Source organism: Acanthochromis polyacanthus, chromosome 7 (assembly GCF_021347895.1).
Source record: "Acanthochromis polyacanthus isolate Apoly-LR-REF ecotype Palm Island chromosome 7, KAUST_Apoly_ChrSc, whole genome shotgun sequence".
NCBI classification, from domain to species: domain Eukaryota; kingdom Metazoa; phylum Chordata; class Actinopteri; family Pomacentridae; genus Acanthochromis; species Acanthochromis polyacanthus.
In genome coordinates, this window is record NC_067119.1 from 11,567,506 (window position 1) to 11,587,070 (window position 19,565).

At 41.3% G+C, this 19,565-nt stretch overlaps 1 protein-coding gene across 4 annotated transcripts in view; it reads right to left on the minus strand.

Moving 5' to 3' along the window:
- Positions 1-4,064: 4,064 nt before the first annotated feature.
- The window catches only part of LOC110969535 (protein FAM214B), a 30,868-nt gene continuing 15,367 nt past the window's right edge, over positions 4,065-19,565 (minus strand). For 3 of the 4 annotated variants that reach the window (XM_022219619.2, XM_022219621.2, XM_022219618.2), the window contains exons 2-10: positions 13,671-13,857; positions 12,532-12,744; positions 10,426-11,788; positions 8,719-8,777; positions 8,249-8,348; positions 6,853-7,011; positions 5,895-5,963; positions 5,418-5,623; positions 4,065-5,123 (exon numbers count right to left, since the gene is read on the minus strand). In XM_022219619.2, coding sequence (XP_022075311.1) covers positions 4,970-5,123; positions 5,418-5,623; positions 5,895-5,963; positions 6,853-7,011; positions 8,249-8,348; positions 8,719-8,777; positions 10,426-11,616 — 1,938 coding nt within the window. In that variant the 5' untranslated portion in view covers positions 11,617-11,788; positions 12,532-12,744; positions 13,671-13,857 and the 3' untranslated portion in view covers positions 4,065-4,969. Of the gene's footprint in view, positions 5,124-5,417; positions 5,624-5,894; positions 5,964-6,852; positions 7,012-8,248; positions 8,349-8,718; positions 8,778-10,425; positions 11,789-12,531; positions 12,745-13,670; positions 13,858-19,336; positions 19,516-19,565 lie in introns of those variants that run through there. The other variant, XM_051950938.1, reaches the window with a different exon arrangement.

Below are 19,565 nucleotides of genomic sequence, written 5' to 3' on the forward strand. Positions count from 1 at the left end.
CGTAACTTTCTTTCCTATCCAGGCTTTCTTGTAAACACTGGTCTCTCAGGGATTACAGGTTTAGTCAAGGCCCCTCCAGTCTGGTTAAAGTTTACAGTGTCAGTCACACCCATCTGAGCAATTTAAGATGCTGTACTTCACACTACACTGGCTCAAGTGTGGCTCAGTGAGTGAACTTTTCAAAAAACGAAAACATGTTAAGTGGTTCTCAAGATGGAGATACAGCTGAAGGCCATATTAAATCCCTGTAATGTTTAGTCTTTGCAAGTCAAAGATGTCAGGAAAACAACCACACAAATTGTCTGATCACAGCAGCTATCACAACCTTTGTTTGACCACATGTGAGATTTTCAAGAATGACTCACCTTATAAAGACATATGGACTAATGCATGTAGCTTTATAATTGCAGAAACTTATTTCCTGTTGAATAAAACTTTATAGGATTTCCGTCTAAAGAGCCACATATATAAAGCTCATCCTTTGAGCCAGAGTTAAAACTTAAAGATGACCGTCATCTCACACAGTCCTCTGGTCTACCAGTTGAAGCTGAGCCATCAAAGGATATAAGAGGCTGTGCAACTGTTTAGCATTTGCATGAATGCAGAAATTATTTTTCAATGTTTGTTTGCCAAAATTCAGAGATACACGGGCTGAAAAATGACAACCAGACCTCACATCTCAAGGCAGCTGGGTAAAATGTTGTCCACAGCTGAGAGAAGCAGCTGATGGCCAACATGTCAACAATGTCTTTTTGTGTTCCAGCACTAACATTAACATGCTTTCTTTGATTCTGCTTTAGTAAACATTATGATTGTTATTCATTTTTTAACTTTTTTTGCATTGGCCTGATTTAACATAATAATTCTCAGGTGTGCTATTGTCTGTATCTAACAACAGGGTCATTTCAGATAGTCTGAGTCCGTCCTCACAGATTTTGTTCAGTTTCCTGACTGAAGTTCTCTAATTTGTCTCAGCTGTATTTGGAGAATTTTCTGTTTTCAAATCTGGGATTTTTTTGTATTTTTACCCTCAAAAACATCGCATCTGGTCGGCCGGGACAGAGCAATGTTTTCTGGACCAAAGGCTAAACTATGATGTTTTTAGAGCGACATGCTACACTATAGGCTTTTTTTAAATTGACATATTACTATGACGTTTTCAGTTTTAGTTTTTTGTTGTTTTTAGTAACATATAAGAATTTGAACAGTTAAAAAAATTACTATACTTTTACTTGTGCAATGAAAAAATATTCTATGGCATTTTTTATTCGACATACTCTGTTTTCTTGAATGACATACTATTTTGACAATGTGCTGCACTATGACATATTTTGAACCACATATCATACATAACAATTTTAGGCAACATCCTATCATTTTGTGCTTTTGAACCACATAATAATCTATGTTTTTTGCTGACATGCTATACTATGAACTACAGGCCATACTATGTTATTCTTGAAAAGTATTCTATACTTTGACATTTTCTGAACTACATCCTATACTATGGCGTTATACACAGAGTGCTTTGGTTACATGTTGATTTATAATCTAGATTTTCATCTGTTTTGATTTTTGACGGGATTACCACAGACCTGACCGTGAACACCGTTGACACCCACCTGAGGCAGACGCTGCCTAAGATCTCTAGGTTGCTTGGTCGTGGTCTTTCTGGTCCTGCTCCAGAACATCTTCATCAACTTCGTCTTCTTTTGAAGAGGCCCTCAGATGCTGCAATGACCTTAAGGAGGAACTGCTACTTTCACTCTGTCACGAGACAGCGGTTATTTTAAAGACCCAGCTCCTGGTGGCTTTGAGTGAAAATTTAAAATCCATCAAAACGTAACTACAGACAGTTAAATCTGAGCTGTCGGTCAGTATTTCAAACATCAAGTCCGACCCGGGTGCCCTTCACCATTTAAGGAATGCCGAGTCCATCTTTCCAAAGACAAAAACTTTTTAGGGTGAACATATCTTCTCTGATTGGCCTCAAACCTGTTGAACTCTTAGGTAACTCTTCCATAATTAAGCTTAGCTACAAAGATACAAGTAAATATCATGAAAAAAATGTAATGTTTGAATTTCTGGAAATTTAAGGATCACAGAGGGCTAACGAGTAGAGAACTTTATTGTCCAGTTGAACCTCTGCTGGTTTACACATCCAATGACTCTACTTTTAACATGAAGAAACACCTTGAGGTATGTTTTGTTTTTGTGTGGCTAAAGAAAAATGCTTGCAGGTCTAGTAGCCAGCTACCTACTAAGCCAAACTGCCAGCTGACTGCAGATCAGCCTGTTAGTGTTAGCAGCATTGTAACTTGCTTGCAAAGGAGGGCTAACCAACAAACCAGTGCAAAGTTTTGAACAGAACTTTAACTCCTGTGGAAACTGAAGGGGGAAAAAAAAACTGGTGTTTACTGTTGTTGCCAGACAAACTATCACTTATCACTTTGCTTTCCTCTTTACACAGAATTACAACTTGCATCTCTTTTGCAGTTAATATGTTTAGAGTGTTTCGAGTGAGTTCATTGTACCTTCAGTAGAAGTATTGTGTGAATGCCAAATCCATTCACTCTGCATGCATTTATAATGTAATCCAAAAAGTTCAAAATACCCGGCATGCTTTTTAACAGAATATGTTGCAAATTAAAGTGCATTCTGCAGTCTGCAGTGAAATGCATTTTAAAACTGTCCATAATAATACACTAGGTTTGAGTTCTTTTGGTCAGACAAATAAAGATTAGATCTATGTTGATTACCTTGCTTGACAGTTTCGGCGAGCACCGTCGCCTTCCTCAGAAGTGTCTCGCCGGTAGCCTGTGACGTGTCAGCCGGCAGATTGCGGCACGCCCAGCTGAGTCGCCAGATCCGCACGGCAATGGCGTGCCTCACTCTCAACTGCCTTAAGGCTTCATGCCACCCTCACCAGGGACACCTCACTCCCCAGGACTGTGGCCGGCCCGGCGGATCTGGCCACTCCGCTGGGCGTGCCGCAGGTGCTCGTCTGTCGCAATCTGCCGGCTGACACGTCACAGGCTGCCGGCGAGACGCTTCTGAGGAAGGCGACGGTGCTCGCCGAAACTGTCAAGCAAAGTTAAAAAAAAATGTTACAAACCTCAAGAGGAGATGGGAAACAGGTTAAGGCGCCTCTACAGTTCTTCAGCCTCTAAAGTTCTTCTCAACTTTATTTCCTTTTCAGGCGCTCTTGTAAAAACAGGGACTGCTGGTAAACGTAAACTTTACAGTGTCAGTTAGACAGTGACTCTGTATTTACCAGAGTTATTGGGATGGAAATAGATAAGTCTGTCAACAATTAAGTACTTCTTTGACATGTGACACCAAAGAAAAACCTTTTTACCAGATCTCTCCATGAGTTTTAAACATTAAGTCTGCGTGTCAGCATATGAAAATAACAGAACATTTCCTTTGTCAAATTGGAAAAGGTTTTTACTGCCTTGACTTGAGATCTTTTATTTAAATTCATAAAAATGTTTTATATAAGGCAATATTATGACCAATGATTACAGTGGCGCTAAAACTGAGCTGGATAATGAAAGCATCTATTAGTGGAAACAGTATATTTTGCAAGGTCACTGATGAAGAAAGTGTTTTTGGAGTAATGTCCTGTGGCGCCTAAAACCAACTCAGTAACAAGGTCAGTATCGGTGCCAATGTCAGCAACGATGTAGTAAAAAGTACAATTTGCACAACGTCTGTCGATCAAAAACAACAACAAGCGTGGGTTTTACTCGCCAGTCGCAGAGTTTATTCTTTTAAATATACATAGACTTTATCCCCCCTCCCCCCCTATTTAAATACCCCACCACCCTTCCCTCCCTTATCATCCCTCCCTCCTCCCATTTCTTCCCTCACTCAGTTCTCTGCTTTCTTTATTTTCGCCCTCTGAAGTGAAAGCTTGTCCGGCTGAAAAACACACTCTACTTTGTGCAGCATATTGCTTATTAAGACATTTGCGAAAAAACATAAATTAAAAATACTACAGTTTTTCTCTTTTTTTCCAATTTCTGCTCTGATGTCAGCTTGTTCTGAACAGAATCTAAAAAAAAAAAAAAGAATCTAAAAAAAAAAAAAACAGAAAACAGCACAGTGTCCCTCAGTCTGGCTACATAAAATGAACTGGATTCCCATGTTTTCCATTACATGTGTACACAGTGGTCTGTACCGTGGAAGGTGAAATGGTTAAAAGAGGAATTTATTCTTCAACAGATGTCCTGAGTTTGGTCAAATTGTGGGTTTCTATGTCATATGATAAGACATCCAGTCACGTTGACTGATTGTATTTCAGCCGTCGCTTTCACTAGTGTTTGCATCTCTGCTCATCTGCTCGTCAGAAGTGCATCACATCCCACAGTCTGGGATGTGATTTATATTTGTGGCTTTTAATCAGATTCAGAGTTACAATTATTGGTCCGATGACGCAGTTGGAGCTGCAGGCAGAGTGAAGGACAGTGTGATACGGCACTAGAGGAAAATTCAGGTGTTTAAGTCACAAGGCATGCATGTTAACACTGAACTCAGAGAGTTGCCACCAGAAGTGTTTCTGAGTCTTGTCAGTCTGTTTTGGTGTGTGTGTCAGTGTTTGTGCATTTCTTTCTTTGCACAGATGAAGGCGTTAAAAAAGCCCACCTTTTGATTGCATACATTCATCACTGCACCTACAATAATGTTCCTAAAATTTCCAATGAATGAATGATGAAAGGAATGCCATGTTTGTCAGATTGACATTTTATGTCTGAATTTTCAACGGAGAATGAATGCACAAAAAAGGAGGACTTTTCCAGCGGCCGACACCGTGTCGTGTGTGCACATGTGTCTCGTCTCATCAAGTCTTATCAAGTTTTGTATCCATCATTCTAGCAGTCTGTCTGTGTCCCTCCCTCCTCTTTCGGAAGCACAGGAGGGGCTGCGTTGGCATCGAGGGGAAGAGTCAAAAAAGGTCGGGCTGGGGTCACACACGGGGGGAGTATTTAGGGTTTCTTGGCACCTCGGTGAAAGATTTCAGCTCATATGGGATCCCTGTGTCCACTTCGATGGATTTGCGGGAGAATAGCAGCCGGATATCGTTGTGCAAGTAGATTTTCCCAGATTTGGAGCTCTGGAATCTAAAAAAGTCAAAACAAAAGATGTCAGAAAAGCAAAATTTTGCTGAAGCATACAATATTACTACAAAAGAAACCAAAAAAAAGTTGCTTGTATGTAATAACATTTTGCAAAAGCATCGTGTATTTACAAGTGTGTAACTACACAACACTATTAAAAAGACATTTTTTAGCACTGACATTTCAGCTGAGCTTTTTGCAGTTATTAGCGCAATCTTCTGATAGTTTTCCAGCTGCTAATAAAGCAGAGTTTTGAAGGTCTAAAGAGTAAAAAGACAGATGAAACCATAGCCATACCTGAGATGTATCAGGTAGCAGAGGATCTTCTTCCTGTCTAGCACTCCGCCCCCTGGAGACGCCTCACTTTTCCCCTCAACTCCGTCCTCGACTGGCACCAGGAAGATGCGGTGGCGCAGGAAGGTCATGTGATTGACGGGCATATCGCCAAAGTTGTACGTCACCAGGAACATCTTCACCACAGTTTTGTTGGGATTAAATAAGGTCTGAGGAGTTAAATCCGACCAAAATTAGCATTTCAAATGGCATGGACGAGACAGCTAGAAGTAGTTTTATTCAAATTCAGTTCAAAAAGGACTGAAAATCGAGCACATGACCTATACAGTAAGCCATGGAAGTTGAAGATCACTATATCAAATGCTGCACGTCAGAATTATTTAAATGTTATGGTAGCAGACAGATAAACATGATTTTTAAAATTATATATAGAGAGATAATCTGGTTTTTTTGACACAATGAATGAACAGACAAACTCACCACTTGAATGGTCCCTGCTTTGGGTATGCTGTATCCTTTCTTTCCAAGATGCTCGAGGGATATCACCCCCTGTTGAGGGAGAGAGACAAAGATGTGTCACTGAATTAAATATCGTCAGTCACTGTAATGATGACATCTCTTACTGTAGTGCATTTTAATATCGGTGATTTGCTACATCGGGATAATAGTCTCATGTATTGAAATGAAACTGCAGTGTGACAGCAGCGCTACAGTAGTCATTTCCATTTCTGGTTTGATCCATATCTTTAGAGATTATGTGTGCGATTCCAAATCATCATCATAAACAACAAACACACGCACACAAAAAGATCAAAATGAAAGCAGAGCAAGTCTAAAATAACCGCATCACATTGTAATTACAAAGCAACTAAGCAGAGACTCATATTATGTTACATTAACAGATCAAAGGACTGATGCAGAAGAGGCATGACGTTCACTTTTATACACAACAGCTTAAAGTCAACATGAGGCATGGATGTGAGAAAGTGAATACAGCTGGTTTCCAAATGGTTCAAAACATCTGGTGAGAAGTATGAAATTTGTTTACACATTAAAACCGGTCCCATCTCAGTAAATACTATGACTTACTATACTGTGATTCTTATGGTATATATATGTGTGGAATTCACAGCATTCAGTGCTGATGTGAACAGATGTGGAACCAGATTCATGATATATGCATGAAAGCACAAACACACCACATATTTTTTGCATCTGGTTCTGAAGAAAAAAAAGCCAGCATCAAGCTTGCTAAAGCCAGCTCCGTATTCGTATTGTTTTGGGTTGTTGCTCTGATCTCTAATTATGCTTTGTTTCTGCCCACGAGTTTATTATTCTCATACTAGCATGATGTTGGGTTTATTGTTCAAGCCCAACGAAGCGTGTACGCAGCCTCGCACAAACATATAATCTCTTGCAGATACAAACACACACTGACCAGGAAGGGAGAGGGCGCGCTGTGCTCGGAGATGTCGTAGTATGTAACCTGCACCGGCAGGGTGACGTGCTGAGGGCAATACGAGCCGCTGGCACCGATCTCCGCTGTGAAGCCTTCGATCTGACCTGATGGGGAGAATCGTCCCTTCAGTATGGACTCCTGGGAGAGAAAGAGGAGACGGATGTAGTCAGAGTCAGGAGCCTATTAAAGCTCTTTAAATTGTAGAGTTCACAGGACAAGTTTTACAGTCGAATTTGGTCAGAAACACCCTGCTTTAACTATGAAATCCATAATAATCCATATTTCATCATTTACTTAAATTGAGGCCAAAACAGTGTTGAGCACAGTAATAAAATGTGCATCTGTGTTCCAGTAACACTGCACGGCCGGGAGGGAAAGGAAGATTATTTTTAAAGGAGTACATCAAGTACTAACATCATTACACAGTTTTGTCCAGCTTTGATAAAAATACATTATCTTTTTTTAAAAATGAGCTACACAGAAAAATTACGCAAATAGCTCAGGTTTGCTCACCAGGTAATTTTGGCATCAAAGTATTTCCTGCAATTACTGTAGTTACTGGGTGAGGATGTGCAAAAACAAGAAAATGTTCAAGATGTAGGCACATATAACACCAACAACTAGATTGTATTATATAAAAATGCGAGAGACGCAAACCGGTAAAAATCCATTTCTCTTTTCTTCAAGCCCTGTTTGAAGATTTTATAATGTATTTGTGGAATGGCATTAAATAAGCAATTTTGGTTATTTACACCTTCTCTGTGCATTAGTTTCCATTATTAGTTTAATCTAAAGTATCAAATTTTAGTCTGTGCATATAAATTCAAACTCAGGAATGTTCAACAATATCAGGACTAACAAAATTTCCCCAATGACAACAGGAAATAGAAGTTTCTATTTTGTAAACAAAGATTTAAAAGTGGTCTCAGAGCACAAGATATTAGTCACATCTGTACAATCTTACATAATCCAGTAACCAGCCCTGTCATAGCATCATTACTAAGCTCATAATGTTCTTTCTTTTGTTTGTTGTTTGTTTTTCTGAGGTTTCTGAGGTCTCAAGTAATGGTTGTGTTGTACTGGAGTGGATGCTATTAAAGATGTTTCAAAATGCAGCCCTGAGCGACAAAGCCTTTATCTATGATCTCTGTATTAAACATATAAATGAACTCAGAAAGTTCTGACAATGCTGCCAAAATGGATCATTATATCTGAAAAAAAAAATAAATGAAATTATAGCTGGGTTGTTTCATTGGATAGCATTAGACTGTGCCTGAAAGGGCGTCCACAAAGTATATCCCCCAGCTACACCAGGAATGTGTTTACACTGGTGAAGGTTTGAGGGTTTGCAGCGATAATGTTGAGAACTTCAAACCTCAAAGTTGCCGAGTAGTGATCTGCTGATGGAAGCTGAGGGCCAACTGGAACGTGTGGAGCGACCGGTGTCCGTGTGCCTGCCGCTGCGCAGCTGCCGACTGCATATGACCACAAACACACACAAAACAGACCGGTGGTTAGTGGTTAAGATCACACTAATTTTGTCTTAACCAACATGTCACATGCCTCCGAGTGTCTGAGTATTCAAGTCCAGACACAAAACCCTTTAATTTAGCATAACAGGAAACCTACACCAACTCCCACCTTCTTTCCCTATGTTGACTTTGCTGAAGTCAATTAAGTGACACTGAATTGCTCTCATCCATCCACATGTATGCGGATTTCAATAGAAAAGCTTGAACTAAGTGCCTTTGCTTAAGCTTAAATCTTATTCCCTTTTAAGTAGATCTCGTCTTTTTTATATTAATATGTGCGATAACGTGATTACAAATGTGATGGATGATTCACCTTTTCAACCGCAGCCCATTCTTCAGTCGTCTCCCAGATCTTGTGCAGTCAGTGGCAGTCTGGGAAAGAAAGAAAAAGAACACCAAATAAGCTCCTTTTTTTGTCTGCACTAGAAACAATATTAAATTTTACACTGCTTGAAATTAAAAAATAATCTAGGTACCCACTCTGAAAATTGAAATACATAAACTGGACGTGTTTGTTTTTCTGTCATCCTGTCAGAGAAACTGTGAAGGGAAATTGCGTTTTTCAAGTGTCCTTTTACTTACTGAGCACTGACCATTGGATGTTGTGTCACAAGCATAAACGTTCCCCATTTCCAGGCCTTCGCTCATCCTAAAGGCCACCCAACTGTCAGATGACTCGATGCTAGCCAAACCTGAGCTACCTGCTAGCCATTCGCTCTCAACAAACCCTTCACTCATGGTTAACTTGTTGGTTTTAGCTAACCTTTGGATATAGCGGCTCTCGACAGAGCTTGAAGTTCTTCGTCAGCTTATCGGCTCATCATCACACTTGGTTAAATCCACACTTGGCATTTTAGAATATTATCTCGTCCACCCTTTCCTCTGTCTCCTTATCTAACCTTTATCTACTAAAATATGGCCTCTGTCAGTCTAGCGTTGCTCCTTTTCAGTGTCCTTTCTATCTTCTATTCCTTCGCTCATGTGTTTTTCTTACATCCATCTGCTTCACCCTGTTCTTCCCTCACACATACACTAAACACCCGTAGTCACAACGGTCTGACACCTAACTAGCAAACCCTATTGTCACCATTAGCACACTGCCCATCCCACAAGCCCCCTCGCTCAAAGCTCTTTCTGGCCTCCCAGTGTTCAAAAATGGCCAATTCACTTCCAGAACCATTTTTAAGCAGGATGTATGCATATGTGTGTATGTGTGCGTGTGTTTATGTGTGTGCATGTGTATGGGAGACACAGCACACTCATGTAGAGGGAACAATAGACTCTCCCTCAATGGGCTTTATTCTGGAGCTGCTCTGCCTGTTCCAGCGTGGCATGATAATGAGCCAGCTATCACTTCATTCTTTCACTTTTACTCGTTCTCTTAGTTTGCCTTTTTTGATTTATGCTGCAGTTTCTAACAGATGTCTTACCACCGCTAACTTTGAAATGGCATTTCTTATTCTGTATTCAGAGTTTAGAGGACTGTGTGTATTGTGGTCGGTTCAAAAGGATGGCATTTGTATGCAAATATGCCCATACTGTTTTTTTTTTGTGAAGTATTCAGCGCTAAAATTAACTGGAGACACTTTCAAGTGGCTGTTAATAAGAGTTAGAAACAGTTGTACTCAGTCCTAATTTCCTTCAATGTACTTTTTGATACAAATAACACTGAGCTCATAAGAATATTTTGGTGCATTCATAAATTTTTGAGGTTTTTCTTACTTGGGAAAAACTCGCTCAAAGCAGCTAGCTGCATTTCTCTCACCAGCAGTACTGAGTGTGGTTAAATTCGGTGTCATTTTAGACATTGGCTGTACACTGAGTGTTGAATTTACTTAGAGGTGTAACTACCATCACATCATGACTGTCTATTTATTATACCCAAGTTGCACAACATCTAATGTAAGCCAATAGCGAGTACAGGAGCTGGAGCAACAGGTTTGCATAGTTGTTTTGGTAAATTTGACTTCTCAAAGCAAATTTCTGAGAGGTATGTATGTGTGTGTTTGAATGTGCTAACCTTAGGCCTGTCCCACACGGAGGGCAGCAGGTGGTTCCAGTAGGGGGCAGCTTTAGCATCAGTGCTACGACACGAGGCCGGGCCGAGTCCTGGAGCCAACAACGACAGCCTGCTTCTCTTGGATGTGGAGGGTCCCTCGTCTTCTGAACACGACTCTCCTGTGTCACTCGGGGACAGCAGCCTCTTTTTGGCCGGCCAGTGACCTCCAGACAACAGCCGGTGACCGTTACTGCTGGGAGTTTTCTCCCAGGAAGCCAGGCCATTCGAAGAAGAAGAGGAGGCTGCCTGAGTGGCACTTCGCTCAGGTGGGGAGGATTCGAGTCCAACGTCCCATTCAGTGGCCTCCCCTGGCTCCTGTAGCTCTGTGTGGTGTGGGGGGGAGAAAGGACCTGGAGGACTGGTGGGGCTGGCAGGGTTGGGGGTTTCATATGTGGACATTTCATATAAGTAGGGGCTGGGCTGGCCACCAGAGGAGCCATTACTACAGCTGTCATTTGCAGGGCTGCCTAGAGAGTGTGTTGGTGTACGGGCTCCGTTGGGTGGCTCAGTCCTGCCTGAGCTTCCGAGGGAATGACCCTGGTCAAAGAGATGCCCATGTGGGTCACACATTGGGGGGGATTTAGGTGAGAGTGGAGCAAACACATCAGGAATGGGCCTATCGTGATTGTGCTGAGCTGGGCGTCGGGAGGGGTTGTGGCTCGGAGAGAGGGGAGGAGATCTGGGTGACAGTCCCCCCTCAGAGTCTCTATGTTCCATTTGTATGCAAGAGTATAAGGAACCAGACACATCAGGCCCAGCTGCTGACCCCATTCCAACACCTTTAGCTGGGGCTGGCCCACACAACACCCCTCCCTCCAGTGCCTCCCTGTCTGAGGAGTCGCCCAGATGGGGGCGCTTATGAGTCAACTGAGGCTCCTCTAACCCCCTTTTCACACCCATCCTGACAGGCCTCTGTTGGGCATCAGAGTGGGTTTCTGTGGAGGTACAAAATCCCCCCAACTGGGAGAAGATTGAGAGCTGGTAGACCTTTTGGAGCCGCAGCTCCTCCTGGCCAAAGTGCCTGGCCACCCCCGGTCTCACACCAGGGTCCAGGCCCTGTGTGGGGGATGTAGGTGGAGGCAGGTCCCCCTCCTGTGCTGGAAGATCTAGCGGAGCCTTTTTGTGGGCTAACTCCACGTGAATGTGCCGCATGGTTTCGCTGCTGGGTGATAAAAGTCTAAACTAACTTTTGTGCAACACGGTTAAGTAGGTCCTCACAATTGTCAGGAGGCAGAGCAAGATGTTCCACAGGAATAGGAAGTCCTATGGTTCCTGCTGTGATGATGTCAAATGGTGTGAATCAGGAAGCTGAGCCGCACAGCACCTGAGAGGAACAAAATACAGTATTACAACTAAGGACATATTTTAATACAGCAATAATAATGGAAGAACAACCAGAATGTATTTAACCACTTTAAAGTGACAACAATGATGTGAAAATACTTGATGTCTGTAATTTAGGATCTAATAAGCCCTTTTGTTGGATATGTCTCATTGTTTACATATTTTTCTTGAATTTCATCAAGCAACCAAACCTATCCATTAGAAACAGCATGTCAATTCACATCATTCGCTTTTGGTTCATGCTTTGTATTGACAACAATCATTTCAGTCTGGTGCTGTCCCACCCATTTCTCCTTTATTAGGGGAGATGCAGAACTACATGACGAAAAAAACGGAACGACTTTATGAAAAACAGATTAGGTTGGGGTGCTGAATCCCTTGCAACTGTTTACTTTATTGTGATCACAAAGGAATGGCACGTTTTTGATTGCTGGGTCTGACACAATACCTTAAACTTGAAAGACTATGATATAATGACTTCAGTATGTCATTGCAATATCTGAACAAGTTATAGGTAGTAAACCTTTCCTGCAAAAAAAAAGATGCTTGAATTAGAAGATACAATTTCATAAATTCTAAAAACTCCTTACCACCTCTCAGCTTTTCAACTGTATGAAAACAGCTAGTTCATTGCATTAATGAGGCACTCCACAAAATGCACGACATGATCCTAATCTCCCCATTTAAATAATAGATTAAGGATGATGATGATCACCATCTCACCTCTGTGCTCTTCCTTGTCTAATTCTGCCCGTGTGGACAAGCTGTATCTGGCACAACATCTGAAAGCTGTGTCCGATATGGCTTACTAAAGGAACCCATCGATCTCCATGGCAGCTGCTGTGAAACACCGGCAACATCCCAAGACAGGTACTCAGGAAACAGCAGACCTCCGGAGGGAGCAGCAGTGAAGGAGGTGGGCACAAGAGCGAATACCTGAGGGGAAACAAAAAGGTTGCCAGTAATGTCAAAGACAAAACAAATCAAGTATCATGATTATAAATGTTTAGTTTATGATTCAAAATTAAAGGTTTATGTTTAATTTTCTGAACCCTAAAACCAGTCAGCAGTTTGAAAGGCATGTTTTCTCTATAAAAATGACCAAAATCACACAAACAAATCTAAAGAACCTTCCAACTGTCCTTGAACTAAGCATCTGTGGTGTGATGTCTAGCTTTAATATTCGATATTTCATTAAAATCCATTTATTCTTCATGTCTCATTTGTAAATTTGACAAAAATAAACAATCCCGCTCAGTGCAACAGGAAAATCAACAGTTACTCAGGGAACAACCAACCATCACAGGACAAATTTTGAGAGACATCGACTGAACTGCAGGCTGCATTTATACTGAGCAAATAGAAGAAAATTATGGAAGCCAATTAAAAACATAACATGTTTTTCCCAATGTTTGTACTGGTAATACTTGTTAGTACTTAAAAAAAATGTTAAACACATTGATTCCAGGTTTTCAAGTAAATTTACTATTTGTTTCATTGACTGATTGATTGTTTATGGTACTATAACTCATTTTAGCATTTTCCCTAATTATAACTACAGTTGCTTTGTTTTCATAGATGTGCAGGACTTCATACTGCATTGAAAAATAAGACCACACTGAGCAAAAAAAGTAACAACTGCAGAAAACACCCACAAATTGTTTGAGGTTCAGAGGGTAAATGCAACGTTGCAAGAAAAAATTCAAACATTCAAGCTCTTGTTTTATTTTTTATTTTTTGTAATATCAGAAGTTGCTAACAACTAGCACAGAGTAGCAGTTTAATTCCACGCACCTTAATTACATGATGCTTGTTTGTTCAAGAAAATTGAAAGGAGGATCTGCACCAAGGCTAAAACTTACCAGACGGGCAGAGTGTCAGTGATGCAGGAGGCTCTTGAGTGGAAATGTCTCCGAATCCAAGTTGGTAGTAACTCTATGGGGGCTCCCCCTGTGGTTGGCTGATAGCCAGACACTCCCTCCTTGGTCACCTAGGCATGATGTGTGGCACGGCTGTGGCATCATGATCGGGTCATTCCACCCAGAATCCCTGAAGAGGAAGAAAGAGACCGAAACAAATCAGATCAGTGAGTTCCTTTTAATTTACCACCAACAGCTAAGACTCGGAGACTAATCCTGCTATAATCACATGCAGATTTTGACAGACATACTGATGTACACATTCAAAATCAAACAACGTCCTCCTAGTTATGCATACTTGAAGAGACACAGATGGCAGATAAAGGCCTGTATACAGAGAGGAAGTCATTATTTAGGTCGGTTACTGATCGAAGCGACAAAAATAAAAAAATCAATCAAATAACCAGTTTCATTAAAATCTACCACACGTACTCAACAAGTCCTAGAGGAAAATTCAACCACTGTCTATTATCCACAAGCAAACACACCAATTTAAATACAAAATCCCACAACGCTCTGAGTCGGGGATCAGACATGGAGGAATCACTCGTGGAACTAACTTGGCACCAAACAGCGCTAGGCCAAGAGAAGCGGGCCGTTTCCCAACCCACTTGGACCAGAATTTGGGAATGTGGGAGGGGGTCGCAGTGAGCTGTCACCGTGGCAACCAGTAGCCCAAGGATAACAGCTCCTTTGTGCATGGCCACAAAGAGGGAGAAAGACAAGCTGAGCCAAAGGGAGAGGGAGAGAGAGGGACAGGGTAGATGGTGGGGGATGCTGGGGGGGCAGGAGGAGACCAGCAAAGATGCTTGTCAAAAAAAAAAATATTTCTACCAACAGAACAAAATGGCTGTCCTTCATGAGATGAGTAACACCAGCCAAAAAATGTCCACACACCGTCATGAATGCCTATAGTCTGTTAACCTAAGGCAGGCAAGAAAATCTGATCAAAGTGCTCAGACATTACATCCAAAACTTGAAATTTAACAGAGCTAATCTGACTGAACATATGGCTGGCAACTATATATTAATAAATAAGAGATTAGTTCTCATTAGGACTACATTACTGCAACCAGTTACTTCACTCTTTTGTCATTTCCTTTGTGATGAAACCGTAATGACGCATAATGAGATCCATTCTGTGCAAGGAAGTGGTGACATACTCCTGAAGATCAAGCATGACGAAACCAAGTACTGCAGAGGAAAGGGAAATGTAGGTAATGTGCATTTTCCACAACCTGATGTATGCATGTACTGGTATAACTGCAAGAAATGTTCAACAAAATCCCCAGATTGCTACACAAAAATGTAATAATCAGACTAGCTGCACTCTAGGTGACCTGTGGCAGGTTTTTTGAAAAGCTTAGCTTGAAAAACAGTGTTCATATGAGCATACATTGAATTTCATGTCTCTCTCAAGACAAATTATCCATTCAGTCAGAACAATGCAATCTTCAGCCCCAATGAGAAAGAAAAGATTGTCTGTCAAAGCTGACACAAGAGTGAGCGAGATCCAGACAGAAAAGGGGAACTGGAAACAGACTGAACCTCAACCCCCACCTGCATTGTAATATGATTATATGCAACAGCTGATTTAATGACATATCATCAAGCGATGTCCTGCCACTGCACACAAAGAATCACATGAAGATGATGTTAGGAGTGAAGCCTTTGTCACCTGTAATTACCTTCATGACATATGGTCCCTACGTAGTCGCACAACACCATGTTTGGGAAAACCGAGACTTAGCACAAACACACGAGTGCCGCTCCCACAATTTACACCACGACGTCTTAAAGCAGTGCACACATGAGCATAAAATAAAATTGGGCAATTATAGATACACATTTTTAAATTCAAACCACAGAAAAAGAAAAATCTATAACAGACACTATACAAGTACGCTAACATTCAGAGCCTGAATGTCATGGAAATAACTGCTGCTATACTTATCATACTTGGCATATCACTGCTATATCTTGTTTTCTTACTGGACTTAGGCAAATATTAACAAGAGGGAACATGGCAATATCAGCTCTAAAAGCACTTAAGAGTTACATATCAACTGCTGCCACAGCCAGGACATTTGCAAGACAAACACTGTTAGCCTGGGGTTTTCATTATTTTGCTGATGTTTCTTGGGGTGGGAGAGACTCAAGTAGCAAACCAGACCTGCCCCAGGCAAACAAGGATATCTCGTTAATGTCATTACCAAGTCAAATGACAGAAAAATCAGCCGCATGACTTACATATGCAAGTTCAATCAGCACACTACAAGGAATCATCACCTCCTCCTGTTTTCCTACTTGGGGTGGACACAGGGAGTAGGGGGGTGAGGAGGGAAGAGTCAGCAGGAGTATTTATAGTAACTGCCTGTGATAGAGCTCACTAGGAGCACCCAAAGGTTCTGTGCTGGGTGATCCCACTAGATTTCTGACCTTATTTTTGAACTAGCTGAGCAGGAGGCTGGCAGAGTCCGCCAAGCCCTTTTCAGGCTTCATCCAGTGGCCAGCAGAGGAGGAGAAAACACTCTGGCCTCACCCCAAGAAATGCTTCAGGTTGCTGGGTGTGTTTGTGCCAATTCAGCCTTGAGAACATACGAACTCTATTACTGCATCGCTGAACATTGTAGTGGTTTAAATACGCTCACACTCACACCTCACCCTATGACGATGTTCTCATGTTCACCTCTAATCTACTTGTACAATCTGATCTGTGCAAAATGCACATGAGCTGTGCATACCTACTGTGTGCTAATCACACAGGCAAAGCAATGAAAAAAAAAACCCACATGTACGCAGAGCCCACAGTAACAGCCCACATACAGTACATATAGCCTGATATGCATATATTTAAGCTTCTTTGCTAATCTGTATGCAGCATATTGACAAAACAGCAACCATTCTTATTGATTAATTAGTTATTCCATGCTTGAAAACTAACTTTGTGCTGCTTCAGTGGACTCAATTCCTCAACATTTTCTCCTTCAAAAGCCACTATTATCATCAATTACTGTTCTCAAAAAATTAACACCCTTGAAAATGGTCTCTAGGTTCACTGACTGACCATTGTTGACAGTAACTAATGAAGGTGTTACGCACCATTGACAGGCCAGGTGCAGTCTCCAAATAACATCTGCAGCACTGCTGAAAGTGCACCGGCAAATCATCATTCAGAAGAGACAGACCGAGATTGGAAATGTTGAGAAGACAGACAACGGAACGAGAAACTCCTGACAGGAACTAATAGAGGAGAGAGAGACTACAGCACAGAATAAAAAGACCTTGAGGAAGGTATAAATAGAGCAGGAGCATATAGACTCTCATAGTGTGTCAGGGCCAGGCCAGAGTGGTCATGAGTACAGAACATAAACTAGTTGCTCTGAGACTTGAGCTTTACATAACTGGAACTCTTTATAAATATTTGTTAATCCCTCTGAGCTGACAGAGCATCTTCTTACTACTCATTTCTTGAAAATGGCTCAGTGCACTCAGCAAAAAAAAGATGCAAAAAGGGTTAAATTTAGATGCCCGCAGCCAGAAACCAGTCTGAAGCAACACCATAAGACTTAGCATTGTCGCTATAATTAAAGACTGCAAAGGATTTCTGGTTAGAAAGAAACCCACACACATAACTAATAAATTAAGTCAAGCTAATCCTGTTTCACTCGGCCTGTGGCTGTTTCATTTGCATATATAAAAGAGGAGAAAATACAATGTTTGTGGGTAAAACAAGGACAAATGAGACAAAAGATAACAAAAGCAGAAGGCATAGACGCCAAAAGAGAAGAAGATCCAGTGAAAGTGGTGAAGAGGACCAAGAACAAAAATGCAGTGAAAGTATAATATGCATGGACCCAGCTGTAGATCTGAATAAAAGAGAGCAGAATCAGTCATTCTTTGAGAAACATTAAAATGGAATTAGCTTTAAATCACACCTGGGAAGAATTTTACACTCGAAATAATCTTAGGGTAGAAATAGCAAAAATTATATAAGATCCTGACTGAACTACGAGCAGTTATTGACTGCAGTAATCTACAGCGAAAAATACTGGGAATTGTCATTTTAGCAGGGATACCTTGAACATAACTTGTCAGTTTTTTGGTTGAAGATTCTGTTTGCAGTAAATAATCTGATGTAGCTACTAAACGTTTTTGTGGACAAAAGCTAAAACTCAAAGTTCACAAGGGCATCTCAGCTTAAGCCACAGCATCCCAAACACCAACGCTCTTATTTACAATCTATACAAGGACTTTGTTCAAAGAGCTCAATACCTTTGACTTGAGACATGCCTCCTGTGGAACGAAAACATTCTGTTCAGAAAACTGCTTTCAAGGATGATATTTAGCTGCACAGATGTGTTGAAATATGTACAAGTCTGTGCGCTCATGGGAATGTGTAACAGTCTACACATAAGTACTGTTGTGTGTCAGTGTGTGAGCATCCTTCAGGCCAAAGGACACAGTGGTCATGAGGTCAAAGGCCAACAGACTTGTGTCAGATGACTTATAGGACATCAGGGAGCCTAGAAGGGTTTGATTTCACCGTCTTGAGAAAGGCGGTGTTTGGGATGACGGCAACAGACAAGAACATAACGAGCTGATCTACATATAGCTACACATAATTCCAGGCTACTGCCACTGGAGAGCCTCAACGAAACTGAGACGTCCATCAGTAACTCGAGTGGCAACTGGAGCATCAGTATGCTGAGTAAAAACATCTGCAAAACACACAAAAGCACACTTAAGACCCTGTGGCTCCCCGTAAAACTCTGAAAAGCCGCACATGGGTGGAATAAAACACACTTGGACTCACAAAAATGTAAAGAAACATGTCATTAGGGGGTTTGCTGAGGGCTCTGACCTAGAAACCTAGAAATCCCTCAGTAAAATGCACGGAGGGGACAGGGGCAGAGTTCACAGCCAGCACCTATCCTCAGAAAATAGCCTGACATTTGGCCTGTGTATATTCATCAGAGTGCCCAAATGCCACATGCATGTGTGCACACACAAACACAAGCACAGCATTCAAAGCACTATCACTTTCTTCATGTCAGCAATTAGAAAAATACGCACATTTAATAAAAAGGATTTCATGTAATACAACAATTATTGGCTTTTGACTTGACTCATTGGAAGAACAACAAATAAGCACAGAGTTAGAATTGAGATTTTAGTGGGTTTTTTTGGTTTATGCTCTTTGACTCCACCTTTGAGAAACTATCTGGAGGAAAACAGCTGCTCTGTTTACAGCTGTCTGGATTTAGATTTCTCTGCTCCCTTACGAGTTTAGAGTTGCTACTTTTTTATTATAATATTTTAATCACATTAAATTAATTTTATGCAGGAAGATCCACAACTTTCAGTGTCTTGCATATTAGTAATTTGCATTCATTCACTCCAATGCAGAGAAAAGTTTGAGTGAAAAACTTTAACCCACAATTGAAGGCAAACTTCTGACAGTCTCTATTTCTCCAGCATTCCTCTTGAATATTTTTTTTCCACATGTGACAATCACTCAATTACAAAATTAAGCACATAAGTTTGCTGGTGAGTTATTTAACTATGTTGCACAACCAAACCTGACAGTGAGCCAGTGATTCACTCACCCTGACTTCATGTTTGGATTGGGTTAATTTTCTGCCCCGTTACATATCTGAAACGATTTATTTTGGACCGCTGATATAAGCTGTCATCTTGAATGGGCCCTTTTGTGACATCGCTCATGTCTGGCTACTCAGCTGTGCTCTGTCCTCCTTGCGTCCTCGGTCCACCCTTCACACGCTGCCTGTAACAGAGGCGTGATAGCATCAGCGCGAAGTTAGCGGCCTCCCAAAT